This window comes from Pristiophorus japonicus, chromosome 18 (genome assembly GCF_044704955.1).
Source record: "Pristiophorus japonicus isolate sPriJap1 chromosome 18, sPriJap1.hap1, whole genome shotgun sequence".
Taxonomy (NCBI): domain Eukaryota; kingdom Metazoa; phylum Chordata; class Chondrichthyes; family Pristiophoridae; genus Pristiophorus; species Pristiophorus japonicus.
Window position 1 is genome coordinate 88,523,402 of NC_091994.1, and position 23,134 is coordinate 88,546,535.

Below are 23,134 nucleotides of genomic sequence, written 5' to 3' on the forward strand. Positions count from 1 at the left end.
GATTCATTGCTCTACCCATATCTCTAATCTTCTGCCTTTTTGGAGATTGTCTACTTATGGAGCTAGGGTCACTTCAGCCATCAATCTACCTCGCTGTCCCAATGTCTCAGAGGAAACGTCTCTAAGCCATACAAGGAAATGTTGGGTTTGGTTCCAGTCTGCTGTGTCGGGTGACCACAGTTGGAGAGGCAATAGGGGCACTGCAGTTGGTATTGGCACCCCTGGGTTAAGAGAAAGAAGTCACCCATGGTTCCCTCACCTGATCATCATACAGTGATCCCTACTGGAAGTGCATGTGTGTGAACAGCAGGTGAGCACAGAATTAAGTTCAGTTGTGATATCCTCCACAGTTGGATAGCTTACTGGCAGCTAGTCAAGGTTCTTGCATGGATAATGACATTTTGGGAAAGGTCCTGGAGAGACACTAGCAGCCATTGAACTTCAGTGAAGAAGTCAACGGAACAAGGTTATAGGGGGGGAAAAAACAAAATAAAAAGTGTTTATCAGTCCCACAAATGGGATGGTCAAACTTTCACATTGTTCTAATTCTATCAATGAAGAAATGACGTGTAGAAAGGATAATCTCTGAATGTGTTTCCCCTGTGCAGCTCACCATGAAGGAGCTTCTCTCCTCACTCTTTGATCACCGGTCCTGGGGTGTGCTTTCCCAGAATGCAACACTTGACATCCATACAAGAGTAGACCCTGACAATCTCTGGATTGAATGGTGCCACCCAACCTTCACTTTCTTTGGCACGCTCCTGTTCTTCTTATTCATGAAGGTAAGGTGTGGCATTCACTCCCAGTATTGGTTGCCGACCCAAAATGAGTGTTAGTGATTCAATGCCCAGGAACACAGTCAAACGTGTATGATTCATTGCATTTATGAATAGCCCCCACACATGGCCATAAACATCTAACGGAAAACCAAACAGGTTAAAGGTTCAGTGCTAGACTGACTCTGCATTGTTTCTCCTATGTCTCCAGTTTTGGATGCTGATTCTTGCAACCACAATGCCAATGCCGGCTGGATACTTCATGCCTGTGCTTATATATGGTAAGTTTGGCAAACAAATCTTCATCCTAGTTAAGGTGTGCACTAAATGCATTCAACAGAGCTGTGCTTTCACATCAATAGTTATCTTGAACAAAACCACCTGAATCTGAACCTCTGCCTTTCTTTATAAATGTTTACTACAACTCTGAAGTAGAAGGAATTGGTTCAGTTAAATCCCTGCACCACTTGTGTTCAAAACATGGACATGCAATCTAATAATTTGTGACTGTACAGTATGTATCACATGGTTTAACCTTCAGATCTGGCATCAGCCTGAAATGAGCATTTCCTCTTCACATGCATTCTGGAATGAAACCCTCCCACCATCTCTAGAGATACCTCTGCTGTGGAGATGCAAATGTCATCAGTGATGAACAGTTGGTTGTTTTGTTTATAGAAAAGGAGGGTATGTCATCTCTCCCTAGGTTGCTATAAACAAGGGGATGTACAGCATGTCCTGGGGGTTAATTATAGACAAGGAGATGTACAGCCTTCCTCCAGAGTGATTATAAATGGAGTATATAGAGCCTGTTCCAGGACGGCTATATAAGGGGAGCATGTAAACCTGTCACAGGAGAACTTTAAATCTGTGATTTATTTTGTTGTATAAGTAATGGTTTATAAAGCCCTGACACTTATCCCGTGTGCTTTGCATTATGTAGGTGCTGTTATAGGTCGTTTGGTAGGAGAGGTTATGGTTCTTATATTTCCTAATGGCATCAAGTCAGAAGGAGTTATGAACCCGATAATCCCTGGGGGATATGCCCTTGCAGGCAAGTATGTGCTGGTAATTCATTTCCTAAACGAGCTACTATATTGCCGATTTACCATACAAGTCTCCTGATCTTTGCTGTAGGATTGCAAATTACTTGTACCTACCTGACTTCCGGCATTACAGGCAAGCCTTCTAAATGCACTGCTCTATTGCCTTGTCTGGAGCAGCTCAGTCAGGAGGTTTGCCTACAATACCAGGTGCCAGGACCAGCACTGATCAACTGTAATCCTCTTGGATGACTTGTAGGGTGCATCGTCTCACCCTTTCTCTCTTTATTCCTTCACAACAATTCCAGCCTTTCTGTCACAAGCTCTTATTTAGCATGGATAATCATTATGGCACCCAGGCATTGCTTTGCTAGTCTCACACCTTTTCAGGCGGTGAAAGTTCTGCCTCGATAAATCATTATATGATGTTGTAACCTTTCTCTTCCATAAACTTAAAGAATATGAGATAAATCATTTTGTCTTGGCAGGAGCAGCAGCATTCTCTGGAGCTGTGACTCATACATTGTCCACAGCGCTGTTGGTATTCGAGCTCACGGGACAGATGGCGCATTTCTTACCTGTCCTATTAGCTGTACTTGTAGCAAATGCCATAGCACAGAAATTCCAACCTTCCTTCTACGATGGAACTATCATTGTAAAGAAGCTGCCATATTTACCCAAAATAAGGAGCGTTGACATTGGGTAGGTACCATTTCTAACGTCAGTAGGTTGGTGGCTTGGGATGTCTGATGGGTGGGTAATGGTAAGTGTGGTGGGTTGTGTGTTAATGAAAGACTAAGGCACCACAATTTACTGGGATGGGTTTTGTAAGCGGGGGAAAGGAGTTTTGGCTGGGAAACCTGGAACCTTGCATGCTGTGCAGTTTTAATGTCACGGCATGTTTTATTTTAAAGTGGGTTTCCTGCCTGGAAGCCAGCCCGATTGACAGGTTTGGCTCCCTATCGAGCAGGGAACGCTCTGGAGGAGGCCGCAGGCCAGGAGCGGGTAGAGAGCTTACAGCTCTGTTAGTTGGGGGTGGGGGGCGGGCAGGGGTGGTGGTCGCTGATCTGGGGCAAGGTGGTGGGGGGGGGGGGTTCCAATGGCAGGCAGGAAAGAAGGTAAGGTTGGTGGGCTGGGAGGAAGCACTCCTACTCCTCTTGGCCTACAAGCAGTAATGTAAAGGGACTTGCCGTTTCCCCGAAACAGTCCTCACCTTCCTTTAGCTGCCAGGTTTCCTGAGGCCTGGGAAACCCGGCTGGCCAGGGTTAAACCTGGAAGGTAAGTTAAATATGAGGCATGCAGCCTCATTATAATAACTCCTGGGAATTAGTTGGTTGCCCGACCCCCTCCCGCCTCCGTTAAAACCAGAAGTGGGTGGGTTGGAGGTATGTTAGGGTCGGGTTTGAGATTTAACATTTTTTTAACATCCCACCCGACCCAAACCCACCTGTTTTTTGGGGTAAAAATTACCCCCTCTGTTCATTTTTTTTATTGTCCAAACCAAATCAGTCAATGTAGTCCTTTCTGAGATGTTCCTTTTTGCACGTACTTGTTAAACATCCGCACAACACATATTTATCACTTATTACTTTGTAGCTTCAGCCTGTTATCTTTAGTGAAACACGCTTAGACTGAATCTTCCTGTTATGGTTAGATAATATTGATCTATTCTTCAGCTCCTATAGTGTGACAGTGGAAGAGTTCATGAACACCAATATCACATGTTTGGACAAAAGATTCAGCTACTCTGATATCTTACAACTGGTGACCTCAAATTCAGATGCTGTATATCCTGTTGTAGAGAATGCAGGTAATTACCTTTTAGAATTATGCAAACTTCCCTTCAATACAAAACACTAACCTAAACTGCCGGGGCAGACTTTCATTACGGATTTGAGACCAATACCTTTGAATGGCACAACTCTGGAACACACTAATGGTGCAGATTTCTGACATCTTCTATTTAGGATAAACCTCCGAGATATCTGCGCGCCTCCAATTCTGGCCTCTTGAGCATCCCTGATTTTAATCGCTCCACCATTGGTGGCCATGCATTCAGCTGCCAAGGACCTAAGTTCTGGAATTCCCTCCCTAAATCTCTCCGCCTCTCTACCTTTCTTTCCTCCTTTAAGACGCTCCTTAAAACATACTTCTTTGACCAAGCTTTTGGTCATCTGCTCTAGTATCTCCTTATGTGGCTCAGTGTTGAATTTTGTTTGATAATGCTCTTGTGAAGCACCCTGGGACGTTTTGCTATGTTAAAGGCCCAAGTTGTTGTTATGATTGAGCGAAGTAGTTAAATGTATTCACATTATTTTCTGCTATACTGCATCCATGCTTCAGTTGAAAGGTTCCAGCTTTCAAGGACTGGTGCAAAACTAAAGAGGATGCATTGATGCTGAATAAGGCACTAGTCAGATCCCTTGGAATACTACGTTCAAATCTGTTCACCTAATCATAGAAGGAATATCATTATGCTTGCGAGGGCACAGAAGTGAGCACCTAAGAAGATTTCCAGGTATCAGGAACTTAAATTAAGCTAAGGAAGTAGTTTGGTTTGTTTTGGAGAAGAAGAGACTTCGAGGTGACCTGCTGAAGGATTCAAATATCAGAGTTAAAAATTAAACAAGAAGTTAAGAGTAAGAAGGGAGGTGAAAGAACTTTTTCACCAGAAGGTAATAGAGTTGTGGAATATTTTCCCAGAGAAGGACATTAACACAAACAGTAAAAATGGGTTCACAGGATCACAAGGTACTTACGGATGAAGAAGGCCATTCAGCCCACCTTTATTTGTCCATCCAGAAGAAAGTTAGACTCTCCTCATTTGCTGCATCTATGATTCCAGGGATTTCATCTACCACTCTGCCTAGAAGTTCATTCCATGTGTTGATCACTCTGTGTGGAGAGGAACATCCTGGTATCATGACATTATATCAGTTTGAGCCCATGTCCCCTTTTCCTACTCCTACAGTTTAATTTAAAGTAATGTTACTGATTTAACTTTTTCCATACCTTTTACCATCTTGTATAGCTCCATAAGATTGTCTCTCAGACACCTCCATTCCAGGCTGAAAAGTCCATGGGGTGGAAATTCGGTCGCGACTCTGTTGCGGCGTTAACCCGGGCGGAGTGGTAAATTTTGCGCAGGGAAATGGTTTGCGTCTCCAGCCTCAAAATTCACGAGCACGCCCTGAGTGTGGGGCGGAGCGCTCAGGGAGGCGTTCCACATCTCTTTTAGAGCGCTAGGCTGGCTGAGCAAATGAAAATCCCGAGGTAAACAGCCGGCCTCGGAGCGCCCTAAGAGAGGCTTCCGTGAAAAAAAACAATCGGAAACAAAACCACCAAAACCATTCCCAATATTTTATTCATGCCACATGCACATGAATCGCAAAAATTAAAAAATTAAAACCAATCACAGTTACCTTAGGTTGACATTCCTTCCCTCCCTGCGGCCGCTGCAGCTGGAACCGCCAGCTTTCACAGGTGGTCCCAGTAGGGCGCGCTGCGGTGTGCTACGGATTGGGCGAGTTTCAAATTTCGAGCCGATGTCACAACCAGGGGCGCGTTGCACGCCGGCTCGCCTCTCTCGGACGGTGCTGCTCTGTGCCTCTGCAAACCCGGCACTAAATGTCATGGCGGGACACTGGAAGCCTGGAAATGCTTCCCGTTGCCATTACAGAGGCAGCAACGAACTGAAAATCCAGCCCCATGTCTCTCTATGATTTCCTCATAACTCAGAGCCCTGACGCCGGGGATCAACCTGGTGTCACATTGGACCCTAACATGAGCGTCCAAGCACAAAACAAGTGTGGAAGATGCTAGAGAACCTTTTCTATAGCTGGTTTGGAACATGAGTGCATCAAAAAAGGGATGAGGTCCTACGAAAAGAATTTAAGGAGCTAGGAGCTAAATTAAAAAGTAGGACCTCAAAAGTAGTAATCTCGGGATTGCTACCAGTGCCATGTGCTAGTCAGAGTAGGAATCGCAGGATAGCGCAGATGAATACATGGCTTGAGCAGTGGTGCAGCAGGGAGGGATTCAAATTCTTGGGGCATTGGAACCGGTTCTGGGGGAGGTGGGACCAGTACAAACCGGACGGTCTGCACCTGGGCAGGACCGGAACCAATGTCCTAGGGGGAGTGTTTGCTCGTGCTGTTGGGGAGGAGTTAAACTAATATGGCAGGGGGATGGGAACCAATGCAGGGAGACAGAGGGAGACAAAAATGAGGCAAAAGCAAAAGACAGAAAGGAGATGAGGAAAAGTGGAGGGCAGAGAAACCCAAGGCAAAGAACAAAAAGGGCCACTGTACAGCAAAATTCTAAAAGGACAAAGGGTGTTAAAAAAGCAAGCCTGAAGGCTTTGTGTCTTAATGCAAGGAGTATCCGCAATAAGGTGGATGAATTAACTGTGCAAATAGATGTTAACAAATATGATGTGATTGGGATTACAGAGACGTGGCTCCAGGATGATCAGGGCTGGGAACTCAACATCCAGGGGTATTCAACATTCAGGAAGGATAGAATAAAAGGAAAAGGAGGTGGGGTAGCATTGCTGGTTAAAGAGGAGATTAATGCAATAGTTAGGAAAGACATTAGCTTGGATAATGTGGAATCTATATGGGTAGAGCTGCAGAACACTAAAGGGCAAAAATCGTTAGTGGGAGTTGTGTACAGACCTCCAAACAGTAGTAGTGATGTTGGGGAGGGCATCAAACAGGAAATTAGGAGTGCATGCAATAAAGGTGCAGCAGTTATAATGGGTGACTTTAATATGCACATAGATTGGGCCAGCCAAACTGGAAGCAATACGATGGAGGAGGATTTCCTGGAGTGCATAAGGGATGGTTTTCTAGACCAATATGTCGAGGAACCAACTAGGGGGGAGGCCATCTTAGACTGGGTGTTGTTGTAATGAGAGAGGATTAATTAGCAATCTCATTGTGCGAGGCCCCTTGGGGAAGAGTGACCATAATATGGTGGAATTCTGCATTAGGATGGAGAATGAAACAGTTAATTCAGAGACCATGGTCCAGAACTTAAAGAAGGGTAACTTTGAAGGTATGAGGCATGAATTGGCTAAGATAGATTGGCTAATGATACTTAAGGGGTTGACTGTGGATGGGCAATGGCAGACATTTAGAGACCGCATGGATGAATTACAACAATTGTACATTTCTGTCTGGCGTAAAAATAAAAAAGGGAAGGTGGTCAACCGTGGCTATCTAGGGAAATCAGGGATAGTATTAAAGCCAAGGAAATGGCATACAAATTGGCCAGAAATAGCAGCGAACCTGGGGACTGGGAGAAATTTAGAACTCAGCAGAGGAGGACAAAGGGTTTGATTAGGGCAGGGAAAATGGAGTACGAGAAGAAGCTTGCAGGGAACATTAAGGCGGATTGCAAAAGTTTCTATAGGTATGTAAAGAGAAAAAGGTTAGTAAAGACAAACGTAGGTCCCCTGCAGTCAGAATCAGGGGAAGTCATAATGGAGAACAAAGAAATGGCAGACCAATTGAACAAGTACTTTGGTTCAGTATTCACTAAGGAGGACACAAACAACCTTCCGGATATAAAAGTGGTCAGAGGGTCTAGTAAGGAGGAGGAACTGAGGGAAATCTTTATTAGTCGGGAAATTGTGTTGGGGAAATTGATGGGATTGAAGGCCGATAAATCCCCAGGGCCTGATGGACTGCATCCCAGAGTACTTAAGGAGGTGGCCTTGGAAATAGCGGATGCATTGACAGTCATTTTCCAACATTCCATTGACTCTGGATCAGTTCCTATCGAGTGGAGGGTAGCCAATGTAACCCCACTTTTTAAAAAAGGAGGGAGAGAGAAAGCAGGGAATTATAGACCGGTCAGCCTGACTTCAGTAGTGGGTAAAATGATGGAATCAATTATTAAGGATGTCATAGCAGCGCATTTGGAAAATGGTGACATGATAGGTCCAAGTCAGCATGGATTTGTGAAAGGGAGATCATGCTTGACAAATCTTCTGGAATTTTTTGAGGATGTTTCCAATAAAGTGGACAAAGGAGTACCAGTTGATGTGATATATTTGGACTTTCAGAAGGCTTTCGACAAGGTCCCACACAGGAGATTAATGTGCAAAGTTAAAGCACATGGGATTGGGGGTAGTGTGCTGACGTGGATTGAGAACTGGTTGTCAGACAGGAAGCAAAGAGTAGGAGTAAATGGGTACTTTTCGAAATGGTAGGCAGTGACTAGTGGGGTACCGCAGGGTTCTGTGCTGGGGCCCCAGCTGTTTACATTGTACATTAATGATTTAGACGAGGGGATTAAATGTAGTATCTCCAAATTTGCGGATGACACTAAGTTGGGTGGCAGTGTGAGCTGCGAGGAGGATGCTATGAGGCTGCAGAGTGACTTGGATAGGTTAGGTGAGTGGGCAAATGCGTGGCAGATGAAATATAATGTGGATAAATGTGAGGTTATCCACTTTGGTGGTAAAAACAGAGAGACAGACTATTATCTGAATGGTGACAGATTAGGAAAAGGGAAGGTGCAACGAGACCTGGGTGTCATGGTACATCAGTCATTGAAGGTTGGCATGCAGGTACAGCAGGCGGTTAAGAAAGCAAATGGCATGTTGGCCTTCATAGCGAGGGGATTTGAGTACAGGGGCAGGGAGGTGTTGCTACAGTTGTACAGGGCCTTGGTGAGGCCACACCTGGAGTATTGTGTACAGTTTTGGTCTCCTAACTTGAGGAAGGACATACTTGCTGTTGAGGGAGTGCAGCGAAGATTCACCAGACTGATTCCCGGGATGGTGGGACTGACCTATCAAGAAAGACTGAATCAACTGGGCTTGTATTCACTGGAGTTCAGAAGAGTGAGAGGGGACCTCATAGAAACGTTTAAAATTCTGACGGGTTTGGACAGGTTGGATGCAGGAAGAATGTTCCCAATGTTGGGGAAGTCCAGAACCAGGGGTCACAGTCTAAGGATAAGGGGTAAGCCATTTAGGACCGAGATAAGGAGAAACTTCTTCACCCAGAGAGTGGTGAACCTGTGGAATTCTCTACCACAGGAAGCAGTTGAGGCCAATTCACTAAATATATTCAAAAGGGAGTTAGATGAAGTCCTTAGTACTCGGGGGATCAAGGGGTATGGCGTGAAAGCAGGAAGTGGGTACTGAAGTTTCATGTTCAGCCATGAACTCGTTGAATGGCGGTGCAGGCTAGAAGGGCTGAATGGCCTGCTCCTGCACCTATTTTCTATGTTTCTATGTTTCTAAGGTGCAACGAGACCTGGGTGTCATGGTACATCAGTCATTGAAGGTTGGCATGCAGGTACAGCAGGCGGTTAAGAAAGCAAATGGCATGTTGGCCTTCATAGCGAGGGGATTTGAATACAGGAGCAGGGAGGTGTTGCTACAGTTGTACAGGGCCTTGGTGAGGCCACACCTGGAGTATTGTGTACAGTTTTGGTCTCCTAACTTGAGGAAGGACATTCTTGCTATTGAGGGAGTGCAGCGAAGATTCACCAGACTGATTCCCGGGATGGTGGGACTGACCTATCAAGAAAGACTGGATCAACTGGGCTTGTATTCACTGGAGTTCAGAAGAGTGAGAGGGGACCTCATAGAAACGTTTAAAATTCTGACGGGTTTGGACAGGTTGGATGCAGGAAGAATGTTCCCAATGTTGGGGAAGTCCAGAACCAGAGGTCACAGTCTAAGGATAAGGGGTAAGCCATTTAGGACCGAGATAAGGAGAAACTTCTTCACCCAGAGAGTGGTGAACCTGTGGAATTCTCTACCACAGAAAGTAGTTGAGGCCAATTCACTAAATATATTCAAAAGGGAGTTAGATGAAGTCCTTACTACTCGGGGGATCAAGGGGTATGGCATGAAAGTAGGAAGAGGGTACTGAAGTTGCATGTTCAGCCATGAACTCATTGAATGGCGGTGCAGGCTAGAAGGGCTGAATGGCCTGCTCCTGCAGCTATTTTCTATGTTTCTATGTTTAAAAGGCATTTAGTCCTTGTGTATAAGCAGAGATTCTGTTTCTGTTAACAGAATCCATGGTGCTAGTGGGATCAGTTCAAAGGAAGGAACTTGCCAAATTCCTTCAGACTCAACGAGAAGAGAAATGCTGCAAAGAAAAAATACAGCTGGTAAGCAAACTGCCGAGCACAGATACGATGGGCCGAATGGCCTCCTTCAGTGCTGTATCATGTATCATTCTATGATGACGCACTGTATTGCAAAAGACAATATTCTATCCCTAATCATGATTAAGCATGGATCAGAGATACCTTATACCTTTATCTGGACTCAATAAAAGGGAAGTTTGACTGTGTGTGTTAGCACCTCAGGCTAAAATTCTAAAAAAGACACTTTATCAAGTACACCACTGACTCTATCAGGACTGGAGGCTTTCCAGCACGTCAATAATTATTCTTTATTTTAAATCCTCTTTTTTTTTATTTGTTTGAGTTGCTGCTTTTTAAGTTTATTCTTTGATATAGCGATCTAAGATAGCCTGTAGCCTCAGAATGAGTCTGGCTGTGTTTCTACCTCATTTGTACGCTACACACTCTGAAACAAATCAGGATTTGCAATGTCATGTGTGACATGTTTGACTCCACGAGATCTGAAGGCTTTCTTGTACAGTTTTAGGATGCAGATTTCTATTTATTTTTGTCCCAGCTTCTGAGTCTCTGATTCCAAAGCCGATCAATATGTTCATAAGTAACTTATTCTTACTGCAAGAAAGAAAAAATAAAGTCTCATATTTATATTGCACTTGATCGTGTCTCTCGGGAACATCTTGAAACACTTCACGTACAATAAATTACTTTGGAATTGCAGTGACTGTTGCTGTGTAGGCAAATGAATAGGCTCCTAACCTAGTTAGTACTGGAGCAGGATGAGAACCTAACCTGGTTAGTACTGGAGCAGGATCAGAACCTAACCTGGTTAGTACTGGAACAGGCTCAGAACCTAGGGGCCAATTTTCCACATGGCCAATTTTTGGCGAAGTTGTAGAGGTACGTCCAATTGTTTAGTAGCCGACTGGGCCAAAAGAAAAGTTGCAAGTTTCGCCGAAATAAACTTTCATTTTGGAGCGGCGCAGATTGTCCTTCAGCTCGGTGGGTGGAGCTTAAGGTCTGCGCCGAAAAACTGAGGTTGCCAGGGTAACGAGGGACACACTGAAGGGCTGAGGCTGCAAAGTGAAACATACAAGGTGCAGCAAGACAGATGCAGGTACATATTACCATTGCCAAGATCTCTCCTCTTCTGTTTATTGGAAGATTGTCGTGACAAACTATCATACTCTGCAATATTTATTTCTTTAATTTTAGATGAAACAGGCCTAATAAAATGAAAGTCATTCCACACACAATTGCACATTAGATTACCGCTTTTTTGTAGAACCCCAGTACTGCTATCCAGGGCCGAAAGGCCACCCCCTGCCCGGCCCGGTGCTGGTGCTGGTGCCACTCCTATCCCGGGCCAAAAGACCCGCCCGTCCCCAGTGCCAGTGCCGCTGCCGTTCCTATCCCTCTGCAAAAAGACTTCCCTCCCTCCAAAACCTAACTCAGATCTGCTAAAACAATGGCGTCTTTTCTGCACCAATTTTCTCTTCTCTGCGCCGGTTTTCTCAAGTGCAGGTAAGGTTTTTCAGAACGGTGCACTGCGCCGTTTTTGAAAAAAATCCTAGTTGGCCAAACTCACTTAAATGGCCAGAAACAGCACTGCTGGCAGCCGGCAGCCCTAGTGACGTCAAAAAATCGGGAACTAAAAAAAATTGGCCGTAAGTAGTCTATGATGGCGCAGAAACCTTGGTGAAACTTGCAGATTTAGGTCTGTTCCAAAAAAAAACAGCCGACGCCAAAAAATCGGCGCAGAATGGTGGCGAAAATAGGGCCCCTAACCTGGTTAGTATTGGAACAGGATGAGAACCTAACCTGATTAGTACTGGTACTCGGAAGTTTACTGAAGCTAAAGGGATGATGGCGATAAGGACTATCATCCCTTCAGCCTCGGTCATGAGACCTAACTGAAGACACTTTTGTACCCTTCTTCACTGGGGAGTTCTTTTGTTAAATTGTAATTTAAAAAAAACGAAATGAAATATACCGAGTTTAAAAACCATGAACAAAGGCATGCTTAATGTTAGCGTAGTATACCAACTGCCTTTTCAGCTCTCATTTTATAAAGTTGCAACGAACCCAACCCACGTCACTTCATTATTTAGAATTCCATTGGATTTACAGTGGGATACATGGAAGGATTTTGAATAGAATGCGCTGAATGAATTGTTGAGTTGATGTAGAACTGCTAAAATAGGAAGAAGAACATTAGAAAGTCTAGAGTGAAGAGAGGCCATTCAGCTGATCAAGCCTGCTCAATCCATAGACCATGTATGATGATTCTATCAGGGTCTTCCCTCCCACACCACATCACAACTGTTGGTCCCCTACTTAAAGAAATACTGTGGGACCGATTTTTCCTGTACCTGGATTGGATTGCCTTGGCACTGCATGCTGGTAAATCAGATGTGAAGCAGCACACTGCCATAACTAACCATGTTTGATTATTCATCCATTAAAATGAATAGGTGGGAACTCAGGGGCATGAGTTCCTCTTCGCCCAGTTTTCCTCAAAGCAATAAACTTAGATACAGGAATAGGAAAATCTGGCCCATTAAATTCCTTCATCTACTATCCCCAAAAAGTGATTGTCATTACTATGTCGATAAGAAAATCTTGGTCTGAAATGTATCATTTACTTTGTAGAAAGAAATGGATATAAACCTTTGGGAGAAGTGCCATATTGATCCAGTGACTTTCCAGCTGTCTCCAAGCACATCATTACACCAGGTAAATGAATAAAAGGATGGGGAGGACTAGGTGGACAATGGTTATAATATTCGGTATCAAGACATATGCAAGTTCATAGAATCATTGAATGGTTACAGCACAGAAGGAGGCCATTCGGCCCGTTGAGCTCATACCGGCTCTCTGCAAGAGACCTTCAGCTAGTACCTTGCTCCATAGCCCTGCAATTCTTTTCCCTTCAGGTACTTATCTAATTCTGTTTTGAAATCCACGATTGAATCTGCCACCACCGCCCTTTCAGGCATCCTTTCATATTTTAATTGTATTTGTTTTGGTGGGGTAAACGTTCAACCCTAATAAATATTTAGTACTATTACTAATTAGAAAAAAGAAAGCCAGATTCATCTGATTCATATGATCATATTTCTCATAAATATATCTCAAAGCACTTCACATATAAACAGTGACTGTTGTTGAGTAAGCACACAGCAAGATGCCATAAGCAGCAATTAGACAAAGTAACAGTTTATCTATTTTGGGTAGTGTCGGTTGACAGAAATATATTGGCCAGGAGAGCTTTGTCCTCCTCTTTACATAGTGCCATGGGGTTTTTAATCATCCACTTGAACAGGTAAACAGGACATCAACTTAAAGTCTCATCTGTAGAACAGCACCTTAGTGCTACACTAGGTTGTCTAGATCATGTACTCAAGTCCTGGAGTGGCCCTTTAATCCGCAACCTCCTGACTCAGAGGCTGTCAACTGAGTGAAGCAGCTGATGTAGCTTGTGGAGTTTACAAAGTCACTTAGAAGTCACGTGGGGTTTTCAAAATGTTACGGCAGAGGGTTAAGTCCTTTGAGCCCGTTGTCTGACATTTCCACCCAAGGAACTGTAATCCATCTGGTATTTCAAAATGCTGCAAGCCAGTCCAAAGAGCAAAACAATACATAAATCGAAGAATCTGCATGTTAGTGAGAGGTCACAGGAGCTGCCTGACATTTTCTGAATTTTTTGTAACCGTGTATAGCAAGACAAAGAATATCAGCGCTAGGGAATGGATTACTGTTCTGATGAAGGGTCACCAACCTGAAACGTTAACTCTGTTTCTCTCTCCGCAGATACTGCCTGACCTGCTGAATATTTTCAGCATTTTCTGGTTTTAGTTCAGACTTCCAGCATCTACAGTATTTTGCTTTTCTATTAATAGATTACTTTCTTCTATTTTCTAGAACCCAATGCCAGCATCAAGCAGTTGTAGGTCAGATATATCTTGGGTTAGATACAAAGTAATGTTCCTCTACTGTGACTTAAAAATGAGCATTAATGCAACCTTAGGAGAACCTAGTGAACCATTTTAATATTTCCATTCTCCATGCAGTCACTGTCGCCTCTGAGTACGATTGCCAGTGTAATGCTGATTAGTGTTGAAGTATAGGAAGTTTCATGCTGTGGGCCTGCAGCCACTAACAACTTGGTTGAAGCTGCCAAGATTCATTTGAAGTAAGGTTCTTACTGCTAGCAGAGAGAAAGAAGAATTGCCTCTCATCAATCACAGTAGGATTATAACCTAGAACAAAGGTGAAAAGATATGAGCCAAGATTTTCCAATCGACGTTACTGTAACAACATATTATGCATGTTAATTTTGATGGGGTTATTGTCAGCATTAAAGTAACGCCAATTAGAAAATCCATGATAGTGTGTTAACTAAGTATATTATCACTCAATTAATTTGCCTGATGTTTTCAGTTTTCAGCAATGTGATCATTTCCAACTGTGTGTGTAATTCAGCTTCTTGGCACTCTCCAAGCCAACTTTCAAAATGTGCCATTGGTATTCACTGTCTAAACAAAATGATCAGCAGACAGACAGAAATAAAAAGGATCAGCATTTGAGTCCCCGCGGCTGGCTGTCTGACACTTAAATCCAGGAACTGCTTCATGGAAATGTAAGCATGCATTCCAATTGCTGATCTGACCCACCATTTAAATCCCAGCAGTTCTGCTTCACTGAGCTGTGGGCAAAGGGATTGGACGCCAGGTCTCTTGGCAGTTCAGTTGAGCAACCCGTGAGTGAGCTGATTGTCACACAATGCTGTAGGCATGAGTTCAAAGCCCAGAACACCTAACATTTCAATCCAGCAGCGTATGAGTAAACTGACCATTTTGGAATACCGTTGATACGTTCAACATTCAGATGATGATTAAAATGGAACTATGGTGGCAGGTGAGGAAAAGTAAGAAGGAGGAGATAAAAAGCAGCATTTTTTTTAAATCTGCTTGTTTTGATCATTCTAGTCACAGCCCTCCCCCCACCAGACAATGGAGTTTGGTTCTACTGGCTTAGTGAGTAAATTTACCTGGTGGTAGAGACCAGGAAGGTCCCAGGTTCAGTATCTGATCTCTACTGATTTAATTGATTTCTGCCAGGGAATTGCCGACATTGCTACGAGTAGTCTCAGGAGCCCACGGAGTGGAAAATTCAGCCAGAGTTCATCACTGGGAGTTGAGCGATCACTCTCCAGTGCACCTACTGGTGAGGACAGATCATGATCTGAAGTATAGCCCTCTATGGTCAAATAGACTACTAACATTCACTGTCTAAGCGCACATGAAGACGGCCTCACCTGAAGAAAGAAATGGATGGTTGCCAGTGTCCTTGGAAGTGTACTCTATCATGCTCAGCTAAAAACACATACCCTCTAGGGTAGCTGATTCCATGATCCGGGGCTTCCAGCCTGGCATGGAGTGATCCTTGACATTTTAGAAAATTGTGGGGTCAGAATTGCCACTCCCGATAAGGCCTCTGGCCACCTGAACGTGGCGGCCAAGGGTGGTGTGGAATGGCTGCCGACTCTCCGGGGAGGGGCCGCCATTTTGTAAATTGCCCTTCGCGTATTAGGAGCGGTGCCCGGGACCATTTTCCCGCCCGTTGTACACTTCTCTTGGGGTAAAGGATGGGAAACTCCGAGCTAAAGAGCCGGGCCAGGAGCACTCCGGGAGACATCAGGGGTTTGGGGGGAGGAGGGGGGGGGGGGAACCTAAAAAAAACCCCACAAAAACATTCCTAAAACATTGGCCATGCCACCACAGCACAAATCGCTAAATAAAATTAAAAGAAAAAAACAATCACACTGACCTTAGGAGCCCATTACCTGCCTCTCCACCGACAGGATGGTTGGCCCGCCCTGATTTCCCAGGCGGTCATTGTGGCAGACGGGTCGGGCGCAAGAGCTCAAACTCGCGTCGGTGTCGTAACCAGGGGCGTTGAACACCCGGCGCAGCTCTTCCGGGCAGTGCTGCTCCGCGCCGCCACAAAACCGGACCCGAGGATTGCTGAGGGGCACAAAAGACCTCACCGCCGCCATTGCCGCCGCTCTGGGGTGAAACGCGGAGCACAGAAGACCGGAAAATCAAACCCATATACAGTTTAAAAAGTTAAATTTTTGTGATGAAATTTGGGAATGACATCCAAAACCAGTAAGTCATTAGTCCTTTTAATCGACTAATGGTGTATCCACATGATCGGGAACCACTATCATTGGTGGCACATCATAGCCATCCTCCAGGTGACACATCATAAACCAATTTTTGTGCTGCTGATGGGCAGGGGCAGACAAATTCATCACCATGTTACACCCTGTTAAATAATGTGTTGCAGCTTAGCTCAGTTCACTGCCCTCTTGCCTCTGAGTCAGTGGTAAGGTGTTTGAGAACACAGGTGAGGTTGACACTCCATCATCATTATCATAGGCAGTCCCTCGGAATCGAGGAAGACTTGCTTCCACTCTAAAAATGAGTTATTTAGGTGGCTGAACAGTCCAATACGAGAACCACAGACTCTGTCACAAGTGGGACAGATAGTCATTGAGGGAAGGGGTGGGTGGGACAGGTTTGCCACACGCTCCTTCCGCTTGCTTCCTGCATGCTCTCAGCGATGAGACTCGAGGTGCTCAGCACCCTCCCGGATGCGCTTCCTCCACTTACGTCTGCCTGTTCAAATTACATTACTTGAAGAGCAATATGTTTTCCTGGTGTCCTGGCCAGCCATGGGTGAGAAAGCAAGTTGTGAGGAGGACACAAAAAATTTGCAAAGGGATATAGACAGTGAGCGGCCAAACATTTGGCAGATGAAGTATAATGTGGGAAAGTTATCCATTTTGGCAGGAAAAATAAAAAAGCTAATTATTATTTAAATGGAGAAAGACTACAAAATGCTGCAGTAGAGAGGGACCTGGGGGGTCCTTGTGCATGAAACACAGTTAGTATGCAGGTACAGCAAGTAATCAGGAAGGCAAATGGAATGTTGGCCTTTATTGCAAAGGAGATAGAGTATAAAAGCAGGGAAGTCCTGTTACAACTGTACAGGGTATTGGTGAGGCCACACCGAGAGTACTGCGTACAATTTTGGTCTCCTAATTTAAGGAAGGATATATTTGCACTGGAGCCAGTTCAGAAAAGGTTCATAAGGTTGATTCCGGAGATGAGGGGATTGACTTTTGAGGAAAGGTTGAGCAGGTTGGGCCTATACTCATTGGAGTTTAGAAGAATGAGAGGTAATCTTATTGAAACATAAGGTACTGAGGGGGCTCAACAAGGTAGATGCAGAGAGGATGTTTCCACTGGTGGGGGGAATCCAGAACTAGGGGTCATAGTTTAAGAATAAGGGGTCGTCCATTTAGAACTGAGATGAGGAGGAATTTCTTCTCTGAGTCGTAAATCTGTGGAATTCTCTGCCCCAGAGAGCTGTGGAGGCTGGGTCATTGAGTGTATTTAAGGTGGAGATAGACAGATTTTTGAACGATAAGGGAGTGAAGGGTTGTGGGGAACGGGCAGGGAAGTGGAGCTGAGCCCAAGATCAGATCAGCCATGATCTTATTAAATGGCGGCGCAGGCTTGAGGGGTCAAATGGCCTACTCCTGCTCCAAATTCTTATGTTCTTATCTTCTTTCTCTCTCCATCAACACCGCCGAAAATGGTTAACTGATCATTTATCTCTGTACTTTTTGTGGTATATTCTTGGTGCAGAATGATTGCTGTATTTGTCTACAAAAAACTGTCACTTCACTTTGTAAGTCATTCATTGTGTGAAATCCTTTGAGGCATACTGATGTGTTCATTGCAAACCATTTAACAATTTCTCTGTGGTGTTGCTAACAGTAATAACTTGCAATCAGTCAAGCCTTTCTATCTCTCAACTGCCAGGCAGCACATACAGGAATAATAAATAGAAATTGCAGTGAAATTGTTTTGAGAAATATCATTAAAAAATTTAATCTATTTTCAGGCCCACAAACTCTTCGATCTTCTTGTCCTTCAGCACATGTTTGTTAGCTCTGCAGGGAAGGTGGTTGGTTTTGTAACTAGGAATGAGGTAAGTCTTAAATAGAAAATGTAATCTGGGACTATAGGAAAAAAGATATTCGTATATAAATTCAAAATATTTCGGGTCAATTTTATTCTTGTGTGGACACTGGTTTAGGTGCCGACATAGGCAGGGAGGAAAGCGATGAGCTTTAGAATAGCGTTCATGTCCCATTCAGCACAAGAGATGATTGAAATACTTGACTCTTCTGGAGACCAAGGGAAGAATTTTAATCCCATCATGATGGTCGGGGGAGCGTTAAAAATTAAAAATTGCATACGTTGACACCAAACGACCGCGTACGCGCCTGCCACCATTTTAACGGCGGCAGGTTGCGTTGCATGTCATCCCCTGCTCTCAAGAGGCGGGGCACCTCCTTATAATAGTTAAATTAGGCTCCCATAGCGCAGTTGGGAGCCAGATTTAAATTTAATGCTGACTGGCCCGGCAGCTAAAGGGAGGTGGAAGTCGCTGGATTCAGCAGACAAGTGCTTTTTATAGCACTGCTTGTGGGCCAGGAGGAGCAGGAGTTCTGCCCCCTGGCCCCACAACAAATTTTCTGCTACGATCAGCTGACTTCCCCCTCCAAACCCGTGATCCCGAGCATTCTGCCATGTTCTCTCGGTTCTCCCCCCTTCTTCCTGATTGCCTTTATGACACCGCCCCCCCCCCCCCGACCTTTCCCAGTTGCTGTGAATGGTTCCTGGCTGTGGCTTTGTACCGCTGGCTTTTCCATCCGTCTGTTAAGCTGGGCGGCTGTCGGGTATGAAACAGAGTAAAAAAAATGTGGATGAGATCCTGCTTTAAATTCAGCAGGACCTCCTTGTTCCCTGAATTTCCGAAATTCCCACAAGCATGCTCCCTCCCCGTCTCCCCATAAAAATTGAGATCCAAGTCACTGAAAATGGTTTCTTTATTTAAACAGTGGTGGAGGGTCTCATAAACTGTTATTAACTACCCTCATGAGTCTGTTCAGTGTCTCATGGGATACCGGTGGTGAAGATTCTGAAGAAAAAATACTGTGCATCTCAAATCAAAGGGCATGTAGCAAAATTACAAGTAGACATTATACCATCGGCAACCATAACTCAATCTTTCACAAGTCCTCAAACTATGGCGCTTCTTCCATCCCTTGGGCTTTGTTTCCTCCTACAATCTACAGGCTTTTAAATCCCAAGGTTGGCATCACTTCATTGCTACTTTCTCCCCTACTGTTTTCAACCTTGGCAGTGTCCTGTTTTATGAACCTTAGCCATTCACTTAGGTTCCTCAGTGTGAAAAATGTAGAAAAGCGCAATCACCCAGTGTCAATGTACAGCTGTGGAATCCTGTCTCCAGTGACCACATTACAAAGTAATTATAATTAATTTCCGGGGAAACAGCCCTAAATTCTAACGGGATGCCAAGGCCTGCTGGAATTTGGAGTGGAAACTTAGCTCTGTTCGTTTCCTCCCCTTTTAAAGAGCACGCAAAACTCTGTCTGGGGTGAGCAGATGTATTTGTTGGAGTTCCCTAGTTATCCTGGAAATTCTGTCCACTACACTCTGATAAGAGCTAACAAAAGTCTTGCCAGCTAAGGGCCAGTGAGGGCTTAGTACAGACCCCAGGGTGGCACTATGGTGAAGTAATCTATCCCAAAGGAGCTTGATTATATCCCAAAGTGTTGATAAATAAGATCATAAGAACATGGAGTAGGAGTAGGCCATTTTTCTCCTCAATCCTGCTCTGCCATTTAATAAGATCATGGCTGATCAGATCTTGGGCTTAGCTCCACATCCCTGCCCACTCCCCATAACTCTTCACTCACTTATCGTTCAAAAATCTGTCTATCTCCGCCTTAACTATGTTCAATGACCCTCTGGAGCAGAGTATTCCACAGGTTTATGACCCTCAGAGAAGAAGTTCCTCCTCATCTCTGCTCTAAATGGGCGACTCTTATTTTTAAACTATGTCCCCTAGTTCTAGATTCCCTCAAGTATGGAAACATCTTCTCTGCGTCTACCTTGTCGAGCCCCCTCAGTATCTTATATGTTTCAATAAGATCACCTCTCATTCTTCTAAACTCCAATGAGTATAGGCCCAACCTGCTCAACATTTCTTCATGAGTCAACCCCTTCATCTCCGGAATCAACCTCATGAATCTTCTCTGAACTGTCTCCAATGCAAGTATGTCCCTTCTTAAATAAGGAGACCAATACTGTATGCAGTACTCTAGGTGTGGTCTCACCAATATCCTGTACAGTTGTAGGACTTCCCTGCTCTTATACTCCATCGCCCTTGCAATAAAGGCCAACATTCCATTTCCCTCCCTGATTACTTGCTCTACCTACATACTAACTTTTTGTGTTTCATGCACAAGGACCCCAGGTCCCTCTTTACTACAGCATTTTGTAATCTCTCTCCATTTAAATAATAATTAGCTTTTTTATTTTTTTCTGCCAAAGTGGATAACCTCACACTTTCCCACATTATATTTCATCTGCCAAATATTTGCCCAATCACTTCGCCTGCCTATATCCCTTTGCTGATTCTTTGTGTCCTCACAATTTGCTTTCCCACCCATCTTTGTATTATCAGAAAACATTGCTACCTTACACTCGGTCCCTTCATCCAAGTCATCAATATAGATTGTAAATAGTTGAGGCCCAACACCGATCCCTGTGGCACCCCATTAGTTACTATTTACCAACCGGAAAATGACCCATTTATCTCCACTCTCTTTTCTGTTATTTAGCCAATCTTCTATCCATGCTAATATATTACCCCCAAACCCTCTTATCTTCTGCAGTAACCTTTTATGTGGCACTTTATCGAATGCCTTCTGGAAATCCAAATATACTACATCTACTGTTTCCCCTTTATCCACTCTGCTCGTTACATCCTCAAAGAACTCCAGCAAATTTGTCAAACACGATTTCCCTTTAATAAAACCATGCTGACTCTGCTTGACTGTATTATGATTTTCTAAATGTTACTACTTCCTTAATCAAGTGGGCTGTTTTGTCCTGGTGTCGAGCTTCTTGAGTGTTGTTGGAGCTGCACTCATCCAGGCAAGTGGAGAGTATTCCATCACACTCCTGACTTGTGGCTTGTAGATGGTGGAAAGGCTTTGGGAAGTCAGGAGGTGAGAAACTTACTACAGAATACCCAGCATCGGACCTGCTCTTGTAGCCACCGTATTTATGTGTCTGGTTCAGTTAACGTTTCTAGAGGATGATGTGCATTTAGTGTCCCCAGAACCCGATCTGTGCATTTAAAGAATCCTCTGAAAACCAATATGCGTAATTAAAAGGGACACCCGGCACCCAAACTGTGTATTTAAAGGACTCCCGAAAACCAATCTATGCATTTAAAGGAACACACATACTTCGATCTGTGTGTTTAAAGGACCCCCAGAACGCAATCTGTTTTTTACAAGAAGTATTCGGAACGGAGCTGCGTATTTAAAGAAACCCCGGAACCGATCTGTATTTTTAAAGGAACCCACATTCCCAGTCTGTATATTTAAAGGACCTACCCGTTATGTGTATTTTAAACACCCATTGAACCCGATTTGTGTTTTTAAAGGAACCCCAGACCTTGATCTGTGTAATTAAGGATCCCCCCCCCCCACTCCCTGCGAACCCGATCTGTGTAATTAAATGACCTCCAGAACCCGATTGATGCATTTAAAGAACCCCAGATCAGATCCTGATTGGTGTATTTAAAGGACAACTCAGATCCAGATATCTGTCTTTAAAGGGCCCCCGGAACCCGACATGCATATTTCAAGGAACCTGATCTGTGAATCTAAAGTATCACCGGAATCCAATCTGTGTATTTAAACAGGCCCAGAACTAGATCTGTGTATTTCAAAGATGCTTAGAACCAGACAGATCTGTGAATTTAAAAATGATCAGAACCAGATCTGCGTATTTAAAAAGGCCCAGAACCAGATCTGTGAATTTAAAAAACTCTCGGAACCATATCTGTGTCTTTAAAAGATGCTCAGAACATGGGATATTTTGTTGTCTAACCTGGCCAGGACCTGGGACTTTATACAACACAGGAGTAGGAGATTACATCATAACAGCATGTTCCTGTGTATGCTCAGCATCCTGTATAGTGTTCGTGTGAGATTGTGATATTGCTTGTAAATGGAGATCAACAACTGTATGTTCTTGTGATGACACTGATTCCGCTGTGGGCTACAGTACCTAATACCTCTGTGTTCCCTATCAGCTGAAGAAAGTGATTGAAGACCTGGCCAATGGATGCATCCCAGTCAAGCTGTAAATATTACAGAAGAGGAGAGCGTCATTTAATGTGTCATCATGCAGTCTTATTCGGATTTTCTTTTAACATGATATGTCACATCATAAGCTTCTGTACCAATACCAGCAAACACATTAAGGTTTGTGTGTCCTCGCAATGCAATTAAAATGTGCCTTCAACATTCCAAAATGTTTTACGAAAGCTGAAATTCCTACAGCAAATTGTTTTGAGTTTCACTTTATGGTGAACTGTATAACTATATAAAATGGTTTTTTTAAAATAAATGATAAGAAACAGATGGGTTTCTTAATCAGATTTATGCTTGGGGACACTATAATTATTGATTTGTAAGATTAAATTTCGTCTTGTATTGTTTTCTAAGAAATATCTGCTATATGAAGGAAGGCGCACTTTGGAGTGACTCTTATGAAAAATCCATTGTATATTGGGGAAGAGCGAGAAGTGTTCAAAAAATTATGTTCTACCCTGGCCCAAGTAAACAAGGGACCCTCTGACTGTTTCACCCAATGTTACCCAAGTTATTTCATCCTAAGCCATAGGAGCTAGAACTCTAGATGGGTTTGTAAGTTAGTGGAAAGACATCACGACTAACATTTGAGTGAGAGAACATATCAAGAAATAGGAGCAGGAGTAGGCCATTTGACCCTTTGAGTCTGCTCCACCATTCAATAAGATCATGGCAGATCTATCTCAACTCCACCTTCCCACACTATCCCCATATCCCTTAGTATCCAAAAATCTATCGATCTCTGTTTTGAATATACTTGACGACTGAGCATCCACAACCCTCTGGGCTAGAGAATTCCAAAAATTCACACCCTTTCAGTGAAGAAATTTCTCCTCATCTCAGTCCTAAACGGCTGACCC

The 23,134-nt window shown here is 43.9% G+C and overlaps 1 protein-coding gene across 1 annotated transcript in view; it reads left to right on the plus strand.

Annotated features, from left to right (window-relative positions):
- clcnk (chloride channel K) overlaps positions 1–22,455 on the plus strand; it is a 63,102-nt gene extending 40,647 nt beyond the window's left edge. Inside the window, exons 11-19 of the mRNA XM_070860939.1 lie at positions 609–782; positions 988–1,057; positions 1,720–1,830; positions 2,308–2,521; positions 3,496–3,629; positions 9,861–9,958; positions 12,587–12,670; positions 17,915–18,001; positions 22,214–22,455. Coding sequence (XP_070717040.1) covers positions 609–782; positions 988–1,057; positions 1,720–1,830; positions 2,308–2,521; positions 3,496–3,629; positions 9,861–9,958; positions 12,587–12,670; positions 17,915–18,001; positions 22,214–22,267 — 1,026 coding nt within the window. The 3' untranslated portion in view covers positions 22,268–22,455. The remainder of the gene's footprint in view (positions 1–608; positions 783–987; positions 1,058–1,719; positions 1,831–2,307; positions 2,522–3,495; positions 3,630–9,860; positions 9,959–12,586; positions 12,671–17,914; positions 18,002–22,213) is intronic.
- Positions 22,456–23,134: the final 679 nt, after the last annotated feature.